Below are 18,710 nucleotides of genomic sequence, written 5' to 3'. Positions count from 1 at the left end.
TGCATCTCAGTTAGATAAACTGAATTTGTGTTTTTTAACTCAGTTTCCCCACTAGCTGGCGCTCCATCTATCACACAGTCCCATCTGGCATATTCTCCCTTTGGTCTTTCTGGATATGCACAGATGTGGTGTTACTGGGATTCAAACTCACAACCTCCTGATGTAGGGATGAATCATTAGACAGCTGAACCACATGAGACTCAGCCATACTTTAAAGTTAAAATGACTATTTTTTTCTCCAGTGTTTTAAACGTTTGTAGACACAAAATCTGAGCTGCTTCATGTGCTCCTGAGTGGTGCAATGGACTAAGCAGTCATCCCAACAGGAGGTTGTGTGTTTGAGCCCCAGCGATGCCACTGCCATCCATAAGTATGAACCCAAAAGGAAGACTGTCCAGCAGAATTGTGTGATGGAAAGAGTCCTTGTTTGTGGGGAAGTTGAGTATAAAAAACAAGCAAATTTTAATTACCTCACTGAGATGCAGAATTAAAAAATTAAGAGAATTTTTGACTCAACTAAGAGATTTGAGTTGTGTCTACATGTTGAGTCAACTCAAGAAAAGCCATGTAATTGGTTACTATATCATTTTGAGTTGAGCTAACCTCTCAATTTTTAGTGCTGACATTAAAAATGTAGTCATGTGTGAAATTGGGTTTAGATGTGAAAAAAAAGTGATTTCTTGTAAATTCATTTTTGCTCAAGTTTCTTTAAGGGCTGCATATGTGCCATATTTGTCATACAGAGTATACAAAACTATATGTAGCTTGAGCAGGTTAAGTACTCGAAAATTAAAAAAAAATATATATACACACACACACACACACACACACACACACACACACACACACACACACATATATAAATTTCAACAGGCAAAGTTTACATTAAAGGGGAATGTTGGCCAAATTAAAAAGTTTAATCATCACTACATCTGTTATAAACATGCTTTCTCACCTTCACCATAGCTTTTAAGTTTTAAAAAATCCACCTTCTGATGATGTATTTTGAAGGTGGAGGTAAATTTAATTAATTTAGGTTCATAATTTTAAATGGGCTGTTTGAAATTCTTCATGAATTATTCTTCTAAGAAAACAATTTGCAACGCTTAATTTGACTTTATCACATTTTTATTATACAGGATTACGTTTACTTTATCAGTCTCTTGTTTCTGTATAATGCTACATTAGAAATTAGTCATCCTGAGTTTAAATAAAGGTTGATAGACTGAACGACTGCCTGACTGAATCACTGACTGATTGCTTGACTGTCTGACTGACTGATTAACTGACTGATTGACTGACTGACTGATTGATTGATTTTGAGTGACTGGCCAACTGACTGATTGACTGAATAAATGAATTGATTGATTGACTGACTGACAATGACTCACTGACTGGCTGACTGTACCAACTGGCTGACCGACTGACTGTACCAACTGGCTGACCGACTGACTAACTGATTGGCTGATTGATTAATTGCCTGTCTGACTGGTTAATTAACTGACTGATCCACTGACTGATTGATTGACAGATTGTCTGATTAGTTCATTGACTGATTAACTGACTGATTAACTGACTGACTGGCTGATTGAATACTAAAACTACAAGCTTCATGCTACATGTCATAAAGCCAAACAAGTAAAACCTACACGAAGCTCGAGACGTCACATTTTTATTTCTTATTATTTACATCTTTATTGTTCATTTATAAAGTTAACAAAGCCTATTTACACAATGTACATCCATTTACATATTTTCAGTGCTCTTCTCCACTCTTAAAACACAAGGTTCCTGAATGGTTTCTTGGTTAAATCTATGGTTCTAGAAAAAACTGTCATATAGAACATTCACATGATCTGGAGGTTCTTTAAAAAAGTTCTGTACACTTTATATTATGTACAAAAGATTTAAAGAACCTTCCATTTAAGGTTCATTAGAAACTAAATGTGGAATTTTATTTGGCACCATTTCTTTTTTTGAGTGCAGGAGTGGAACAGGCAGAAAAACAGCAGCTGTGGACTCTTCATACGCAAGACTCTCAGGTCTGGGGTTTTTAACATTGGCGCAGAAAACGGAAGACCTGGCCAGAGTTTTATTCAGTCTGTGGTCCGGCTGAAGAACTTGTGTCTGCTGGACTCGACTCCGAGAACTCACGTAGTGTAAAAGAGGTAGAGTCTGAGTATGCAGGAGGAGGATCACGAGGAATAAAGTCAGGCTTCAGCTCCAACTGCAAAAAACAGACAATCAGATAGTTAGACAGATAGATAGACAGACAGACGTACAGATAGACAGACACACAGACACATATAGATAGATAGATAGATAGATAGATAGATAGATAGATAGATAGATAGATAGATAGATAGATAGATAGATAGATAGATAGATAAATGAACAGACAGACAGACAGACAGACACATAGATACAGGATTATTATATCTCAGAAGAAATACACATGAAAAGTTATAAACACTACAAATATTACAAATACTATAAATATTAATGTCTCAAAATCAAAATTCTGGGGAGTCTCTGAATATAAACTTATGGACAGATTTATGTCATTCAGGAAAAATAGATGCAAATACAGATTCAGTGAAGCTGATTGACTGACTGATTGATTGACAGACTACCTGATTGGTTCTTTGACTGATTAACTGACTGACTGGCTAATTGACTGGCTGATTGACTACTAAAACTACAAGCTGCATGCTACATATGTCATAAAGCCAAACAAGTAAAAGCTACACAAAGACGAGACGGCACATTTTTATTTCTTATTATTTACATCTTTCTTGTTCATAAAATGTCAGTCAGCCAGCCATATTCAATATTTATCTTCTTCACTCACAATCAGCTTCTTAAGCTTAATTAATTAGAGGCGAAGCACTGTTCTGCCTCAGGGCGGCGCTGTAGTAGACTGGCTCACCCAGTTGGTCCTTCATAGCCTAGAAACTGTAACTCTGCCCATGGTTTAGATGGTTTTCTACACCTAAAGGTGTTCTACAGGAAAAGAGTGGTCTTTTTTCAGCAGGGATGCGTTAAAGTACAGGAAAAGCCTGAGGCACCTTAAGAAGATGTTTAAAACCATTTCGTGCCTGTGGTTGTAAAACACTACGTATCCTAAGAATAGACATGCAAGCAGACATGAACATATTAAAGTTTACAAAAAAAAGCTTTTTAAATATAATTTTCTCAGGTGCCTGGACCTTTAGCGAAGGACTGAATACCATTATATATTTGCAAAATCTCATATCTCCATTTTTGTAATTTTTCAGTTTGACAATTACAAAATGCCTGTTTCCTTTTACAATGTGTTACAACGTCATGATGAACGGACCAAAAGAAACTGCCTTTTGTTATATATATATATATATATATATATTTATATATATATATATATATATATATATATATATATATATATATATATATATATATATATATATATATACATACATACACACACACACACACACACACACACACACACACACACACACACACACACACAAACACATCACTGCCACCTTCTCTGGGCCCGAGCTCATTTAAAATGGACTGAGGGGAAGTGGAAAAATGGCCTGTGGTCCGACGGATCAACATTTGAAATTCTTTTTGGAAATCATGGACACAGTGTCCTCCAGGCTAAAGACCACTCAGCTTGTTATCAGGGCACGGTTCAAAAGCCAGTATTCATGATGGTTTAGGAGTGCATCAGTGCACATGGCCTAATGAGCACATCTGTGAAGGCACCATTAATACTGAATAATATATACATGTTCTGGGCAACATATGCTGCCATCCAATGTCTTTTTCAGGGAAGGCCTGATTATTATAGCAAGACAATGACAAAACACATTCTGCATGTATTACCGCATTGCTCCATATCAAAAGCGTCCTGCTTACAGTTCAGACCTGTCACCACTTAAAACATCTGGTACGTTATGAAATGAAAAATACAACAAATGTGGCCCCAAACTGATGAGCAGCTGAAATCCTGTATCAAACAGAAACAGGAAAACATTTCAATTTTAAAACTACAGCAGTGTCTCTTCAGTTCCCAAACACTTACCGAGTGTTGTTAAAAGAAGAGGTGATGAAACACAGTGGTAAACAAGGCCCCCGTCCCAACTTTTTTGGAATGTGTTGTTGGCATCAAATTCAAAATAGGCATATATATTTATATACGTATATGCACTCACTGGCCATTTTATTAGGTACACCTAAGCAAACCTATTCAGTTGCTTGTTAACACAAATAGCTAACCAGCCAATCACATGGCCACAACTCAATTCATTTAGGCATGTAGAGGTGGTCAAGACAACTTGCTGAAGTGCAGACCGAGCATCAGAATGGGGAAGAAAGGGGATTTAAGTGACTTTGAACGTGGCTTGGTTGTTGGTGCCAGACGGGCTGGTCTGAGTATTTCAGAAACTGCTGATCTACTGGGATTTTCACGCACAACCATCTCTAGGGTTTACAGAGAATGGTCAGAAAAGAGAAAATATCCAGTGACCGGCAGTTGTGTGGACAAAAATGCTTTGTTTATGTGAGAGGTCAGAGGAGAATGGGCAGACTGGTTCCAGATGATAGAAAGGCAACAGTAACTCAAATAACCAACCAAAATTTCTGAGGAACGTTTCCAACACCTTGTTGAAAGTCTGCCACGAAGAATTAAGGCAGTTCTGAAGGCAAAAGGAGGTCCAACCTTTTACTAGCAAGTGGCCAGTGAGTGTATGTATGTTAGGGTTGTTATGATTTTATTTTCCAAATCAATGGTTCAGTCCAGACTTTAACTTCTGAGCCAATGCTTCAGTTCATACCTTGTTTTTTTTTGTTTGTTTGTTTGTTTTTGTTTCATTGTTTTCTTGTTCCTGTGACCCTGAGGGAGAAGCGGCTTGGAAAATGTGTGTGTGTGTGTGTGTGTGTGTGTGTGTGTGTGTGTGTGTGTGTGTGTGTGTGTGTGTGTTTCCTTTGTTTTGTTCTGCAGTAGGGTGAAGGGTGAACGAGAAAAAAAAAACATGAAAAAAGTTCTGGGTTTTGTTTAATCACCAACAATTTACAATACTTAAGAATGTGACTGATTAACTTCACATAAATTAACTATGTGAAAAAAATAATAATTCTGTCATTTAGTGTTAACTGTAGAATAGAAAATGGGTTTTGTTACATTAGTAACGTAATGCGATTTTATATATTTGTTTATATATGTTTTCTATATAATGTTTCCATGTGTATATAAAAGGATATGAATATTTTATGTACAACCTTTACTGTGGCTTTTAATTGCGCTGAAAATCTAGGGTAAAATTCAAGCATAAGATCATTAAGGTCAGGGATAAAATCTCATTTTCAGTAGACTTTGCACTCAGCACTTTAGTAGGAGGCGGTTCCTGCACATCTAGTTCTAGGAAAAACCTCTAATCAGTGTATTACCGTATCGCTTGCTGTCCTGATCATAGTTGGTTAGAAAATCTACTTTTTTTCTCGTAATAATCATTTTCTCATTGTCCTGATGCAAAAAGGGAGGTGAACGAAGGTCTTAGTGATGTATTTAATGGTAATGGCAGTTACCTCGTGATAAGCGGGAGGGGGGCTGTAGTGGGCTACTGTGCTATAGCGTGGGGGTCCATGTAGCTGCTCGTCAGGTGGTGAAAAAGGGATGATGAAGATGGATGGCCGCTCTGGAGTGCTGAGAGTCTGAGTCCGTGAGTGGCTCTCCAGGCGCTCCCTGCGGACCCTCTGGAGGGTCTTACAGAGGGAGATGCAGCAGAGAATCACAATAACGAAGGCAATTATCGGCACAAAGATCCTGCAGGAGAACACAAGTGTTTACAGGGTGTGGAGAGGAGACCAGAGATCAGTGTCCATTTACTGTATCTTATAGAAAATCTTCTATGAATGATTCAGTATCTCTTATGAATGATTCAGCAATTCAGCATCTACTATGAATTATTCAGCAATTCAGCCTCTACTATGAATGATTCGGTATCTACTATGAATTATTCAGCAATTCAGCATCTACTATGAATGATTCAGCATCTATTATGAATTATTCAGCAATTCAGCATCTACTATGAATGACTCAGCATCTACTATGAATTATTCAGCTATTCAGCATCTACTATGAATGATTCAGCATCTACTATGAATTATTCAGCAATTCAGCATCTACTATGAATGATTCAGTATCTACTATGAATTATTCAACAATTCAGCATCTACTATGAATGATTCAGAATCTACTATGAATTATTCAGCAATTCAGCATCTACTATGAATGATTCAGCATCTACTATGCATTATTCAGCTATTCAGCATGTACTATGAATGATTCAGCATCTACTATGAATTATTCAGCATCTACTATGAATGATTCAGTATCTACTATGAATTATTCAGCAATTCAGCATCTACTATGAATGATTCAGCATCTACTATGAATTATTCAGCAATTCAGAATCTACTATGAATTATTCAGCTATTCAGCATCTACTATGAATGATTCAGCATCTACTATGAATTATTCAGCAATTCAGCATCTACTATGAATGATTCAGTATCTACTATGAATTATTCAACAATTCAGCATCTACTATGAATGATTCAGAATCTACTATGAATTATTCAGCAATTCAGCATCTACTATGAATGATTCAGCATCTACTATGCATTATTCAGCTATTCAGCATGTACTATGAATTATTCAGCATCTACTATGAATGATTCAGTATCTACTATGAATTATTCAGCAATTCAGCATCTACTATGAATGATTCAGCATCTACTATGAATTATTCAGCAATTCAGCAACTACTATGAATGATTCAGCATCTACTATGAATTATTCAGCAATTCAGAATCTACTATGAATTATTCAGCAATTCAGCATCTACTATGAATGATTCAGCATCTACTATGAATTATTCAGCAATTCAGCATCTACTATGAATGATTCAGCATCTACTATGAATGATTCAGCAATTCAGCATCTACTATGAATTATTCAACAATTCAGCATATACTATGAATGATTCAGCATCTACTATGAATTATTCAGCAATTCAGCATCTACTATGAATTATTCAGTATCTATTATTAATTATTCAGCAATTCAGCATCTGCTATGAATGATTCAGTATCTATTATGAATGATTCAGCAATTCAGCATCTACTATGAATGATTCAGCATCTACTATGAATTATTCAGCAATTCAGCATCTACTATGAATGATTCAGCATCTACTTTGAATTATTCAGCAATTCAGCATCTACTATGAAATATTCAGTATATATTATGAATTATTCAGCAATTCAGCATCTATTATTATTCAGTATCTATTATGAATTATTCAGCAATTCAGCATATACTATGAATTATTCAGCATCTACTATGAATTATTCAGCAATTCAGCATCTACTATGAATGATTCAGTGTCTACTATGAATTATTCAGCAATTCAGCATCTACTATGAATGATTCAGTGTCTACTATGAATTATTCAGCAATTCAGCATCTACTATGAATTATTCAGCAATTCAGCATCTACTATGAATGATTCAGTGTCTACTATGAATTATTCAGCAATTCAGCATCTACTATGAATGATTCAGTATCTATTATGAATTATTCAACAATTCAGCATCTACTATGAATTATTACGCATCTACCATGAAATATTCAGCAATTCAGCATCTACTATGAATTATTCAGCAATTCAGCATCTCCTATGAATGATTCAGCATCTACTATGAATTATTCAGCAATTCAGCATCTACTATGAATGATTCAGTATCTATTATGAATTATTCAGCAATTCAGCATATACTATGAATGATTCAGTATCTACTATGAATTATTCAGCAATTCAGCATCTACTATGAATGATTCAGCATCTACTATGAATTATTCAGCAATTCAACATCTACTATGAATGATTCAGTGTCTACTATGAATTATTCAGCAATTCAGCATCTACTATGAATGATTCAGTATCTATTATGAATTATTCAGCAATTCAGCATCTACTATGAATTATTCAGTATCTATTATTAATTATTCAGCAATTCAGCATCTGCTATGAATGATTCAGTATCTATTATGAATGATTCAGCAATTCAGCATCTACTATGAATGATTCAGCATCTACTATGAATTATTCAGCAATTCAGCATCTACTATGAATGATTCAGCATCTACTATGAATTATTCAGCAATTCAGCATCTACTATGAAATATTCAGTATATATTATGAATTATTCAGCAATTCAGCATCTATTATTATTCAGTATCTATTATGAATTATTCAGCAATTCAGCATATACTATGAATTATTCAGCATCTACTATGAATTATTCAGCAATTCAGCATCTACTATGAATGATTCAGTGTCTACTATGAATTATTCAGCAATTCAGCATCTACTATGAATGATTCAGTGTCTACTATGAATTATTCAGCAATTCAGCATCTACTATGAATTATTCAGCAATTCAGCATCTACTATGAATGATTCAGTGTCTACTATGAATTATTCAGCAATTCAGCATCTACTATGAATGATTCAGTATCTATTATGAATTATTCAACAATTCAGCATCTACTATGAATTATTACGCATCTACCATGAAATATTCAGCAATTCAGCATCTACTATGAATTATTCAGCAATTCAGCATCTACTATGAATGATTCAGCATCTACTATGAATTATTCAGCAATTCAGCATCTACTATGAATGATTCAGTATCTATTATGAATTATTCAGCAATTCAGCATATACTATGAATGATTCAGTATCTACTATGAATTATTCAGCAATTCAGCATCTACTATGAATGATTCAGCATCTACTATGAATTATTCAGCAATTCAGCATCTACTATGAATGATTCAGTGTCTACTATGAATTATTCAGCAATTCAGCATCTACTATGAATGATTCAGTATCTATTATGAATTATTCAACAATTCAGCATCTACTATGAATTATTACGCATCTACCATGAAATATTCAGCAATTCAGCATCTACTATGAATTATTCAGCAATTCAGCATCTACTATGAATGATTCAGCATCTACTATGAATTATTCAGCAATTCAGCATCTACTATGAATGATTCAGTATCTATTATGAATTATTCAGCAATTCAGCATCTACTATGAATTATTCAGCAATTCAGCATCTACTATGAGTCAGTATCTATTATGAATTATTCAGCAATTCAGCATCTACTATGAATTATTCAATAATTCAGCATCTACTATGAATGATTCAGCATCTACTATGAATTATTCAGCAATTCAGCATCTACTATGAATGATTCAGCATCTACTATGAATTATTCAGCAATTCAGCATCTACTATGAATTATTCAGTATCTATTATGAATTATTCAGCAATTCAGCATCTACTATGAATGATTCAGCATCTACTATGAATTATTCAGCAATTCAGCATCTACTATGAATGATTCAGTATCTATTATGAATTATTCAGCAATTCAGCATATACTATGAATGATTCAGTATCTACTATGAATTATTCAGCAATTCAGCATCTACTATGAATGATTCAGCATCTACTATGAATTATTCAGCAATTCAGCATCTACTATGAATGATTCAGTGTCTACTATGAATTATTCAGCAATTCAGCATCTACTATGAATGATTCAGTATCTATTATGAATTATTCAGCAATTCAGCATCTACTATGAATTATTCAGCAATTCAGCATCTACTATGAGTCAGTATCTATTATGAATTATTCAGCAATTCAGCATCTACTATGAATTATTCAATAATTCAGCATCTACTATGAATGATTCAGCATCTACTATGAATTATTCAGCAATTCAGCATCTACTATGAATGATTCAGCATCTACTATGAATTATTCAGCAATTCAGCATCTACTATGAATTATTCAGTATCTATTATGAATTATTCAGCAATTCAGCATCTACTATGAATGATTCAGCATCTACTATGAATTATTCAGCAATTCAGCATCTACTATGAATGATTCAGTATCTATTATGAATTATTCAGCAATTCAGCATCTACTATGAATGATTCAGTATCTACTATGAATTATTCAGCAATTCAGCATCTACTATGAATGATTCAGCATCTACTATGAATTATTCAGCAATTCAGCATCTACTATGAATGATTCTGTATCTACTATGAATTATTCAGCAATTCAGCATCTACTATGAATGATTCAGTATCTACTATGAATTATTCAGCAATTCAGCATCTACTATGAATGATTCAGCATCTACTATGAATTATTCAGCTATTCAGCATCTACTATGAATGATTCAGTGTCTACTATGAATTATTCAGCAATTCAGCATCTACTATGAATGATTCAGTATCTATTATGAATTATTCAGCAATTCAGCATCTACTATGAATTATTACGCATCTACCATGAAAATTCAGCATTCTACTATTAAACTAAAATGTAGGTTCTGTAGTTGTGAGAGTGAGGAACCGAAGTTTGCAGAAAGACCCTTTGAGTTAAAAGCATTAGAAAAGGGAGAGACACTTACTGTATAATATAAAAGGATCCATTTGATAACATTATGTTGCAGAAATGGCCAAATCCAAAGGAAATCTGAGGAGTAAAAATGAATAGAAAATCAGGCTGAAATTTTTGAAGCTCACTCTTGCTGGAATATTCAGACTTATCAATGTGAAATGATAATATCTTTTTTTTGGGTGTACTGACCCTTCCCTCTAAGGGGGCAAGAGGCCAGCAGAATGCAGCATACAGTGCATAACAGTGCTAACCTAACAGGCCTGTACTGTCTCTTGATGTACATGCACTTGATGTACTGTCTCTTGATGCACAGGCACTCTCCCACAGAGAACATGGTGAAAGATGAAGGATCTAACCAGATCGCTTTGTTTTCTCATCTCTAGACCAGTGAAGCTGATTTTCACACCACTGACCTCACAGATGGTCATCTTTGTAATGAGGTGCAGCCTTTCTATTCTGGACAGACTGTTCTGCATTGACCTTCTCAGTGACCTGAGGAAAAGCTGCTCTCATCTCATTGCACTGATGCATGAGCTTCACGCTTACTGAGTGCAATTTCAACCACAATTTCCAGCCCTGTTTGAAGTCTTTTCCTACAGATATACAGATCTAAGTGCACAGGTCACTGCTCCTGTTAAAACACCGGGGGCTTTTGGAGCCGTCCTCACAACTGTAGCTCCATCATTGCCCCAGGAATGGACCCTCAAACTCACTTAGATAATTTTTTCTTCCCATCTTGATCCAAAATCAAGGTTTTATACCTGCCACAGAGCATAGGAGGATTATTAATGTTTAATTCCATTGTGCTGTTCACCTGAAAGCATCTACACTCTGTTTCTCCACTTATTTATTCAGATTTGCCTTTAATTCGTCACTCTGTACATTTAGCATTAACACTAGCTCACATACTACAAATAATTTGGAACTGCTCAGCTTTTACAAAGTAAATTTGCATTCCTTTTTTCTTATAAACTCGTAAAAAACATGGGTTCTTTTGCAAAGACTATGGTTCTATGTGAACCCGTGTCAAAATGATTGATGAAATATATCCTTGAGTTATCATTAATAAAAGGTTTGCAGCAATTATTAATCTAGAAATTATTAAAATAGAGTATAGAGTCATTTTGAACTGAGCCAGATAGGCCCAGGCAGCCTTAGGTAGGAAAAGTTAGGCATAATGCCTCTAGGCGAGAGGTGTCCATGCCAGCCGCTGCTTAGAATGTTTTGAGATAAGCAGACACCTGCATGTAAGAAATACTGCCTTTTTATTAAAAACAAGCTAGCTTTTAGTGAGGAGATAGATAAGCAGTGAGCAGGAACGGGTCGTAACTGTTAAATAATTAAAAAGGCCCATTATGGAGAGTCGTAAAAATGGTCCTTGTCAGACAAAGCATAGAGGTGTCAAAAAGTTAATTTAACATAGCAAATATAATGATAGCCAGTGGAAACATTCAAAAAACATTATAAAAATTGATGTAATGTGTTGAATCTTTCCATTTTGGTTATATAGCAGCCGACTTGTCATGTGAAACTGAATAAATGAAGAGGGCCTTCTCCGTCCTCAACGGAACCATCGGCTGAAGTTTGGTTTTTCACTTTTCTTTAACCTTCTGCAAGAATGCTTTTTAATCTTTTTGACTGTATTATTATTTTTACATTTTGCAAGAATCCTTTGATTTTAATTGCCCTTTCTTGCATTAGAGAACAGAATAAATTAGCACTAAAACTTATTTAAAAATTAATTGATGGGTAACAACACGCGTTTCATCCGCATTGTTCAGGACACAGGGTAGGAGGGCGGGGCGCTGAGTCCCGTCATTTGATGGCTGCTGTAACAGGGATGACGAATCTGCGATGCGATCAGGCACAGCATCAATTCAAGCCACCGCTAACTCAGTGAGAGAGGGTCTCTGCGCACAAGGGTGCACTGACAGACGGTAGGCCGGCATCTGTTCTATTTTTAAAAGGTGGGATCAGACTTTTTTCTCACTGAGTTGTGTGGCTGCAATGTGACAAAATAAATAAGTGAAAGGAATTGAGTGCTTGCCATTTGATAAAGATAAGAGTTGTATGGTGACATTTTTGATAAGATTTAAAACAGTTGATGTATGTTTATGGTTTGAAATAAAATAATTTTTACAGCCATATGGGAAGGAAAATTATAAAAATAACTGAAAATATTATAAAAAGCGGGAATATTTTAGAAAAGACTGGGCTGATAAATTAAATAGTTTTATGTTGTGAGAATAAAATATATAGTGATTGAAACAGGCCAACAGTTAATTAAAAATGTGAGAATTAAATAGTCTATTGAGTTTAAGCCACACGTTTGAGATTAATAAATGCATGCTAGAGAGAGAGAGAGAGAGAGAGAGAGAGAGAGAGAGAGAAAGAAAAAGCACGGATGATAAAGGGTTAAAAATGTTTGTCTGTCTGTGATTTTGTTTAAATGAAGTGTGGCCATTTTATTTTATTTTATTTAATTTAAAATAACTGGGTACCGATAAATTATGAAAATATATCTTTTTGGGAGATCTGTTAGAACGGATAAAGCGTTTGTTACCTGTAACTCAAGAATATGTGCCAGTACTGTCTTTTAAAGCTATAAGCTACACTGCTGTGTGGGAGAAGGAGAAGAAGGTAGATGGACGATTAAGTTACGTAAAAGAGAGAATAAGGAGAGTGTGGAATAAAGATTTGTTAAGTTCTATTTTACTTTTGCTGCTGGCTAGTGAAGTGCCATTACAAGCTGTAGTGAGGTTGGAACCTTTGGGGCCTGTACGGTCCTCCGCTAGATGAGAGGCAGTGTTGGGAATTAGAAATTTGTTTAACTATTGGGAGAAGAGAAGTGCTCAGACTGGAAGGAGTGGCTGATAGTCTGGCAGAGAGGAGACAGGACAGAGAGGGAGAAAGGAGGGGAAATAGCACATGCACAGAACACACATACACACAAACATACACACACACACACACACACACACACACACACACACATACATTCACGCACATAACCCCACCCATAGGAACTTAGAGGAGTTTTTACTCACTCACTCCCTCACTTACACACGCACATATAGCCCCGCCCGCAGAGGAACTCAGAGAATTTGCTCCCTGATTCACACACCTCACACACACTCACACACACACACACACACGCACACACTCACTCACTCACACACACTCACACACACACTCACTCACACACACTCACACACACTCACACACTCACTCTGTACAGAGAGACTTCAATGCAGATTATTTCACTAATTAAAGGAAAGTAGATATATTATGGGAAACACACGAGCGAAGTTATGACAAAAGAAGCAATAACACCTTTTAGCCTAATGTTAGCTAATGTCATTAGGGCTTAGCAGCATTTGCATATGAAAATGCAACTTCCATTACTATGGGTCATAAGGTTGATCTCTTTACAAATCATGCCTTGCACACCTTGTTAACATCTAACTCTTTTGTGTTGACCAATGCTAGGAGAACAGGATATGAAACTATTCTTTCAGCCTCTGAATTGACAATACAAAAATCCTTTCTGGTGATTTTGTGTATATAAAAACTTTTAAGAGGTGTTGGAATGGGCCTAGACAAGAGGGTCCGTTAAAGTGATTTTAGCCACCCCCACAGCAGTCAAGGTCGAAGGTCGGAAGGTGTGGATTCATCTAAACCATTGTTCTGCTGCACCACCAGCACCTACACCATCACAGCCAGTTCCACAAGAGGAACCAGGAAGTGAAGAAGACTCTCCTGAAGAAGGTACTAGTGGTCTATCCAACCCAGCCAGACCACGCATAGAGTATAGAGTCATTTTGAACTGAGCCAGATAGGCCCAGGCAGCCTTAGGTAGGAAAAGTTAGGCCTAATGCTTCTAGGCGAGAGGTGTCCATGCCAGGCACTGCTTGGAAAGTTTTGAGATAAGCAGACACCTGCATGTAAGAAATACTGCCTTTTTATTAAAAACAAGCTAGCTTTTAGTGAGGAGATAGATAAGCAGTGAGCAGGAACGGGTCGTAATTTAAATAATTAAAAAGGCCCATTATGGAGAGTCGTAAAAATGGTCCTTGTCAGACAAAGCATAGAGGTGTCAAAAAGTTAATTTAACATAGCATATATAATGATAGCCAATGGAAACCTTAGGATGGTCTGAGAGGAGGAGTGAAGAAATCACCCCAGGGAGGAGCACTGACCATATTCAAAAAACATTATAAAAACTGATGTAATGTGTTGAATCTTTGGAATCTGGAAGCCGACTTGTCATCTGAAACTGAATAAATGAAGAGGGCCTTCTCCGTCCTCAACGGAACCATCGGCTGAAGTTTGGTTTTTCATTTTTCTTTAACCTTCTGCAAGAATGCTTTTCAATCTTTTTGACTGTATTATTATTTTTACATTTTGCAAGAATCCTTTGATTTTAATTACCCCTTTTTACATTAGAGAACAGAATAAATTAGCACTAAAACTTAACTTAGAATGAATTGATAGGTAACAACGTGTGTTTCATCCGCATTGTTCAGGAGTCGGGGTAGGAGGGCGGGGCGCTCTGAATCCTGACACCAGGAACACTCAGATAACCATTTGCATGCATAAATGAAGCTGTGCATGGTGAAATGGTTCTTCAGATTGATGGAGAATGTGTTGAATATGGTTCTATAGAGCTCCAAAAAGGGTCAATGATGTCAAGCCTGTGACAAGAACCTTTTTAGTGATATTTAGAACCCTTTTCAAAAAGGTTCCATACATAACCATCCTGTACCAACCATAACTGTAGGATGTGTAGGATACATGGGTCGGTTGCCAGTGGTCATAAAATCAGTCAGTGCCACTGATTCAACGTGACAAACATATGAAGGGATAGGATGGGCACTCAAAGGCTCCACCACCTACAAACATCCAGTTCCCTCCAAACAACACTGCTAACACCTACAGCAGGGGTCGGCAACCAACGGCTCAGGAGCGGTGCGTGGCTATTTTACTGCCCTAAAAATAAAATAATCCTCCTTTACAGTCAAATAAAGCTCTGCTGATCGTTCAACACAATTTAACAGTAAATGGTCTTAAATGCTGGAGTTAATGTAGAACTGCTAATTCACCCTTTAACCCTGAAGATCAGCACAGACTGGCAAAGAGAGAGATTTAACATGAACATTGATACTTTAAAGACGAATGGACTTATTTGCATTTATAATCACTCAACCTGGTTTCCTGATACGTTTAATCTGCAGCAAGAAACGGTCACTGAAAAGTTGCAAGGCTGAAGTCAGTTTTTCATTCTCCAGCTTCTTGTTGTAATTTTCCTGTCACACCTTAAATGATGCAGTAGTTACATTCTGCATTCTGCATTCATTTAAGGTGGAATGAGAAAATCCAAAATAGAAACCGGTGAAAAAGAAGTGACTTCAGCTGAGAGACATTGAGAGACAACACTGAGAGACATTTTAAAAGAAACGATTCTACTTTTGAGGAAAAGTTTCCTGCTGGAGATGTGAGAAAAGTGGCTAGAACTGAACTAAAGCTTAAAGCAGAGCAAAGTAAGTCTGTGTTTTTGATTAAATTACATTTTTAGCCTATAGTAGTATATCAGCTCAAACCAAAACATATTTACAGCCAAGTTGGTAAAATGGATATAAAATGTTGTGGCTCAAAAAGACAAAATGGCTCAACCCCTGATTTATAGGAACAATAACGAGGAACAGAAATGCAACATTGATGTATCAGTCGCATTACTGAGCATGATTTAATCTTCAATGTTTTGCATTAGCTGCCTCAACAACAGCTGTAGAAGTGCAGTTCTTCTGAATGCTCAGTAAGTACAGCCTGCTCAACATGTATGAGTGAGTTACAGGCCAGTTCAATGAGGTGCATCTAAAAACAAGGAAGGTTTAACATTTACTGCATGCAGTTACCTATATACGTATATCACAATGTGTCCAGACATTTTAATAAGTGAATCACTAAATAAAAACATCACATTTTTCCTACACATCTTATTTTAATAACATGTTATGTAAAATCAAATATTAAGCTGAGATTGTCGGTTTCAACTGGTGAAGTTGGTCGGTTTCAACTCTGGAGTAAAAGTTTGACTGGGGTCTCCTAGTCAACAGCCAGCCCTACTGACCATAGACTAAATCTCAATGTAAAGGAAATAAACAGGTGGCAGTTTAGTTACCTAATCAGCATGATCTGAACCATCCTAAGCTCACCATTTTCCCACTAGAACCATTTGTATTGGGTCAATGGTGAGCACCAATTATCTTTTTTAAAGGAGCACATCCTTTGTTTAATCCTTACATACTGAAGTACTGAAGTACTAGTACTAAAAAACTACAGGTAAAGAAATAAAGACCAATAAACGTTTCATTTAACAAGCTTTTCTCAGAGCATATCGGATGAATCAGAGCATTCTCATATTCCTATCCAGTATTATGTAAAACATTATCTCTTAATGGCTGGTGGCAAGAAACGTTTTTTTTTATTGACATTGCAGCCGTTTTTGATCTTATCTGTGTTTGTTCCCAGAAATAAAATCCAAAAGGTCATGAAGGAACATAAGCTTGGGGTAAAGGAGTAATAAACCTTCTCCAACAATATGAAAATGTAAGAAGATTAGTAGAAATCTTTTCAACAAGGCTTATAAACTGATGCCCAAACACTGCTGAAAGTTTTGCTGCAGGGTCTGTAGTCTAAACACATGGAAATATCTAGTATTTGTGCCAAAAGAAAACTTTTGATCAAACAATACTTTTGATCAAACAGCCAGCAACATTATAGAGCTTCCACAATGATGACTCCATAAAGTCTAGTTATTCATCACATGCAGTATCATGTGTGCAGAGCTAGAGCTGCCAAATTCACACCAGCCGTCCAGCTGTGGTTACAATTTTACATTTAAGACACAAAATGCACAACTTAATCCTTAGAGCTTTACATTTACCGTGCAAAATTAAGAATTTGTATGCAAAACTTTACAATCAAGCCATAAAAAAATTACATCTTCAAAACTTTGTATGTAAACAGCAAAATTAAGAATTAATCTGCAAGTCTTTGCACTTAAGCCAAGAAATTTTTAAATCTTGACAACTTTACAATAAAACCACAAAACAAACATGTAATCTTCAAAAACTTTACAAATGAGCTGCAAAATGAAGAATTAATTTTCAAGTCTGACATTTAAGCCAAAAAAAAGTATTTATAACTTTACATTAAAGCCACAAAACTCCATCATCTTTAATCATTCATGTTTAAGCAAAAAAATGAAAAATTAATTTAAGCCATTCATCTTCAAATATTTACATATAAGCCAAAAAATTAAAAAGATCTTCAGAATTTTACACTTTGGCCATAAAACTCAAAAATTCACCTTTAAACCGTTGCATTTAAGCAAATAAATAAAAAAATAATCTTGAAAACATTACATTTAAGCAACACAATAAAAAAAATCCAACTTGAAACTTTACATTTAAGCTAGAAAAGTCTTTGTCATAAAAAAGATTATGAAGGCCTTTCTCCTACTCTACCTACAACTCTATCTGTTCTCCATCATTACTACATTAATATTGTTTATCTGTATTCTCATCTGTAATTAGTCACTATTCATTATATTGTTTTTGGTTAAAAGTGAAGGTTTACTCTGCCACTGTAAACATCTTTGACTTATTGGAAATAGCTATTTCTTCTTCTTTTGGCTGCTCTCTTTAGGGGTCGCCACAGCAGATGGAAATAGCTATTTAAATACTATTATTAATTTTACTTAATATTGTTATTATTATTATTGTTTATCTATTTGAGTCATTACTACATTGACTTTATTAAAAAAAAATACATCATATATTAAAAATTATTGAAAGAACAGCTCTGTATGAATCTTAAACTGAATATAGCGGGAAATCTATTACCAAAAGGCCAAACTGACCTCATATAGCAGCAATTCTCGGTAATACATCTCTATATAAGCAGCCCATTAAACACTAAACAGCAGTAAAGAGTGAGCAGGTGTCTTACCTGTACTGGCACAGGTGATTAGGTGACTCAGGTCCGGCTCTGAGTGCGTGTTATCTGACTGAAGGAGTACGGTCAGTTCAGTTTTACAGTGTTTATGACCACACGCTGTTGGTTAAAGACACAGCGCCTGCACCTGCTTT

General features: G+C 35.7%; 1 protein-coding gene across 1 annotated transcript; it reads right to left on the bottom strand.

The window, feature by feature from the left end:
* Nucleotides 1-1,656: 1,656 nt before the first annotated feature.
* Nucleotides 1,657-18,710, bottom strand: si:dkey-283b1.6. Its single transcript, XM_037544602.1, has 4 exons — nucleotides 18,571-18,710; nucleotides 10,568-10,632; nucleotides 5,578-5,815; nucleotides 1,657-2,227 (listed from the first exon to the last, which is right to left on the bottom strand). Exons 2-4 carry the CDS (start codon nucleotides 10,597-10,599, stop codon nucleotides 2,093-2,095), a joined length of 405 nt encoding a protein of 134 aa, XP_037400499.1. The 5' UTR covers nucleotides 10,600-10,632; nucleotides 18,571-18,710; the 3' UTR covers nucleotides 1,657-2,092.

This window comes from Pygocentrus nattereri, chromosome 14 (assembly GCF_015220715.1).
Source record: "Pygocentrus nattereri isolate fPygNat1 chromosome 14, fPygNat1.pri, whole genome shotgun sequence".
NCBI classification, from domain to species: domain Eukaryota; kingdom Metazoa; phylum Chordata; class Actinopteri; order Characiformes; family Serrasalmidae; genus Pygocentrus; species Pygocentrus nattereri.
Note: the sequence above shows the minus strand (reverse complement) of the source record. Positions and strands in the feature narration are given on the sequence as shown.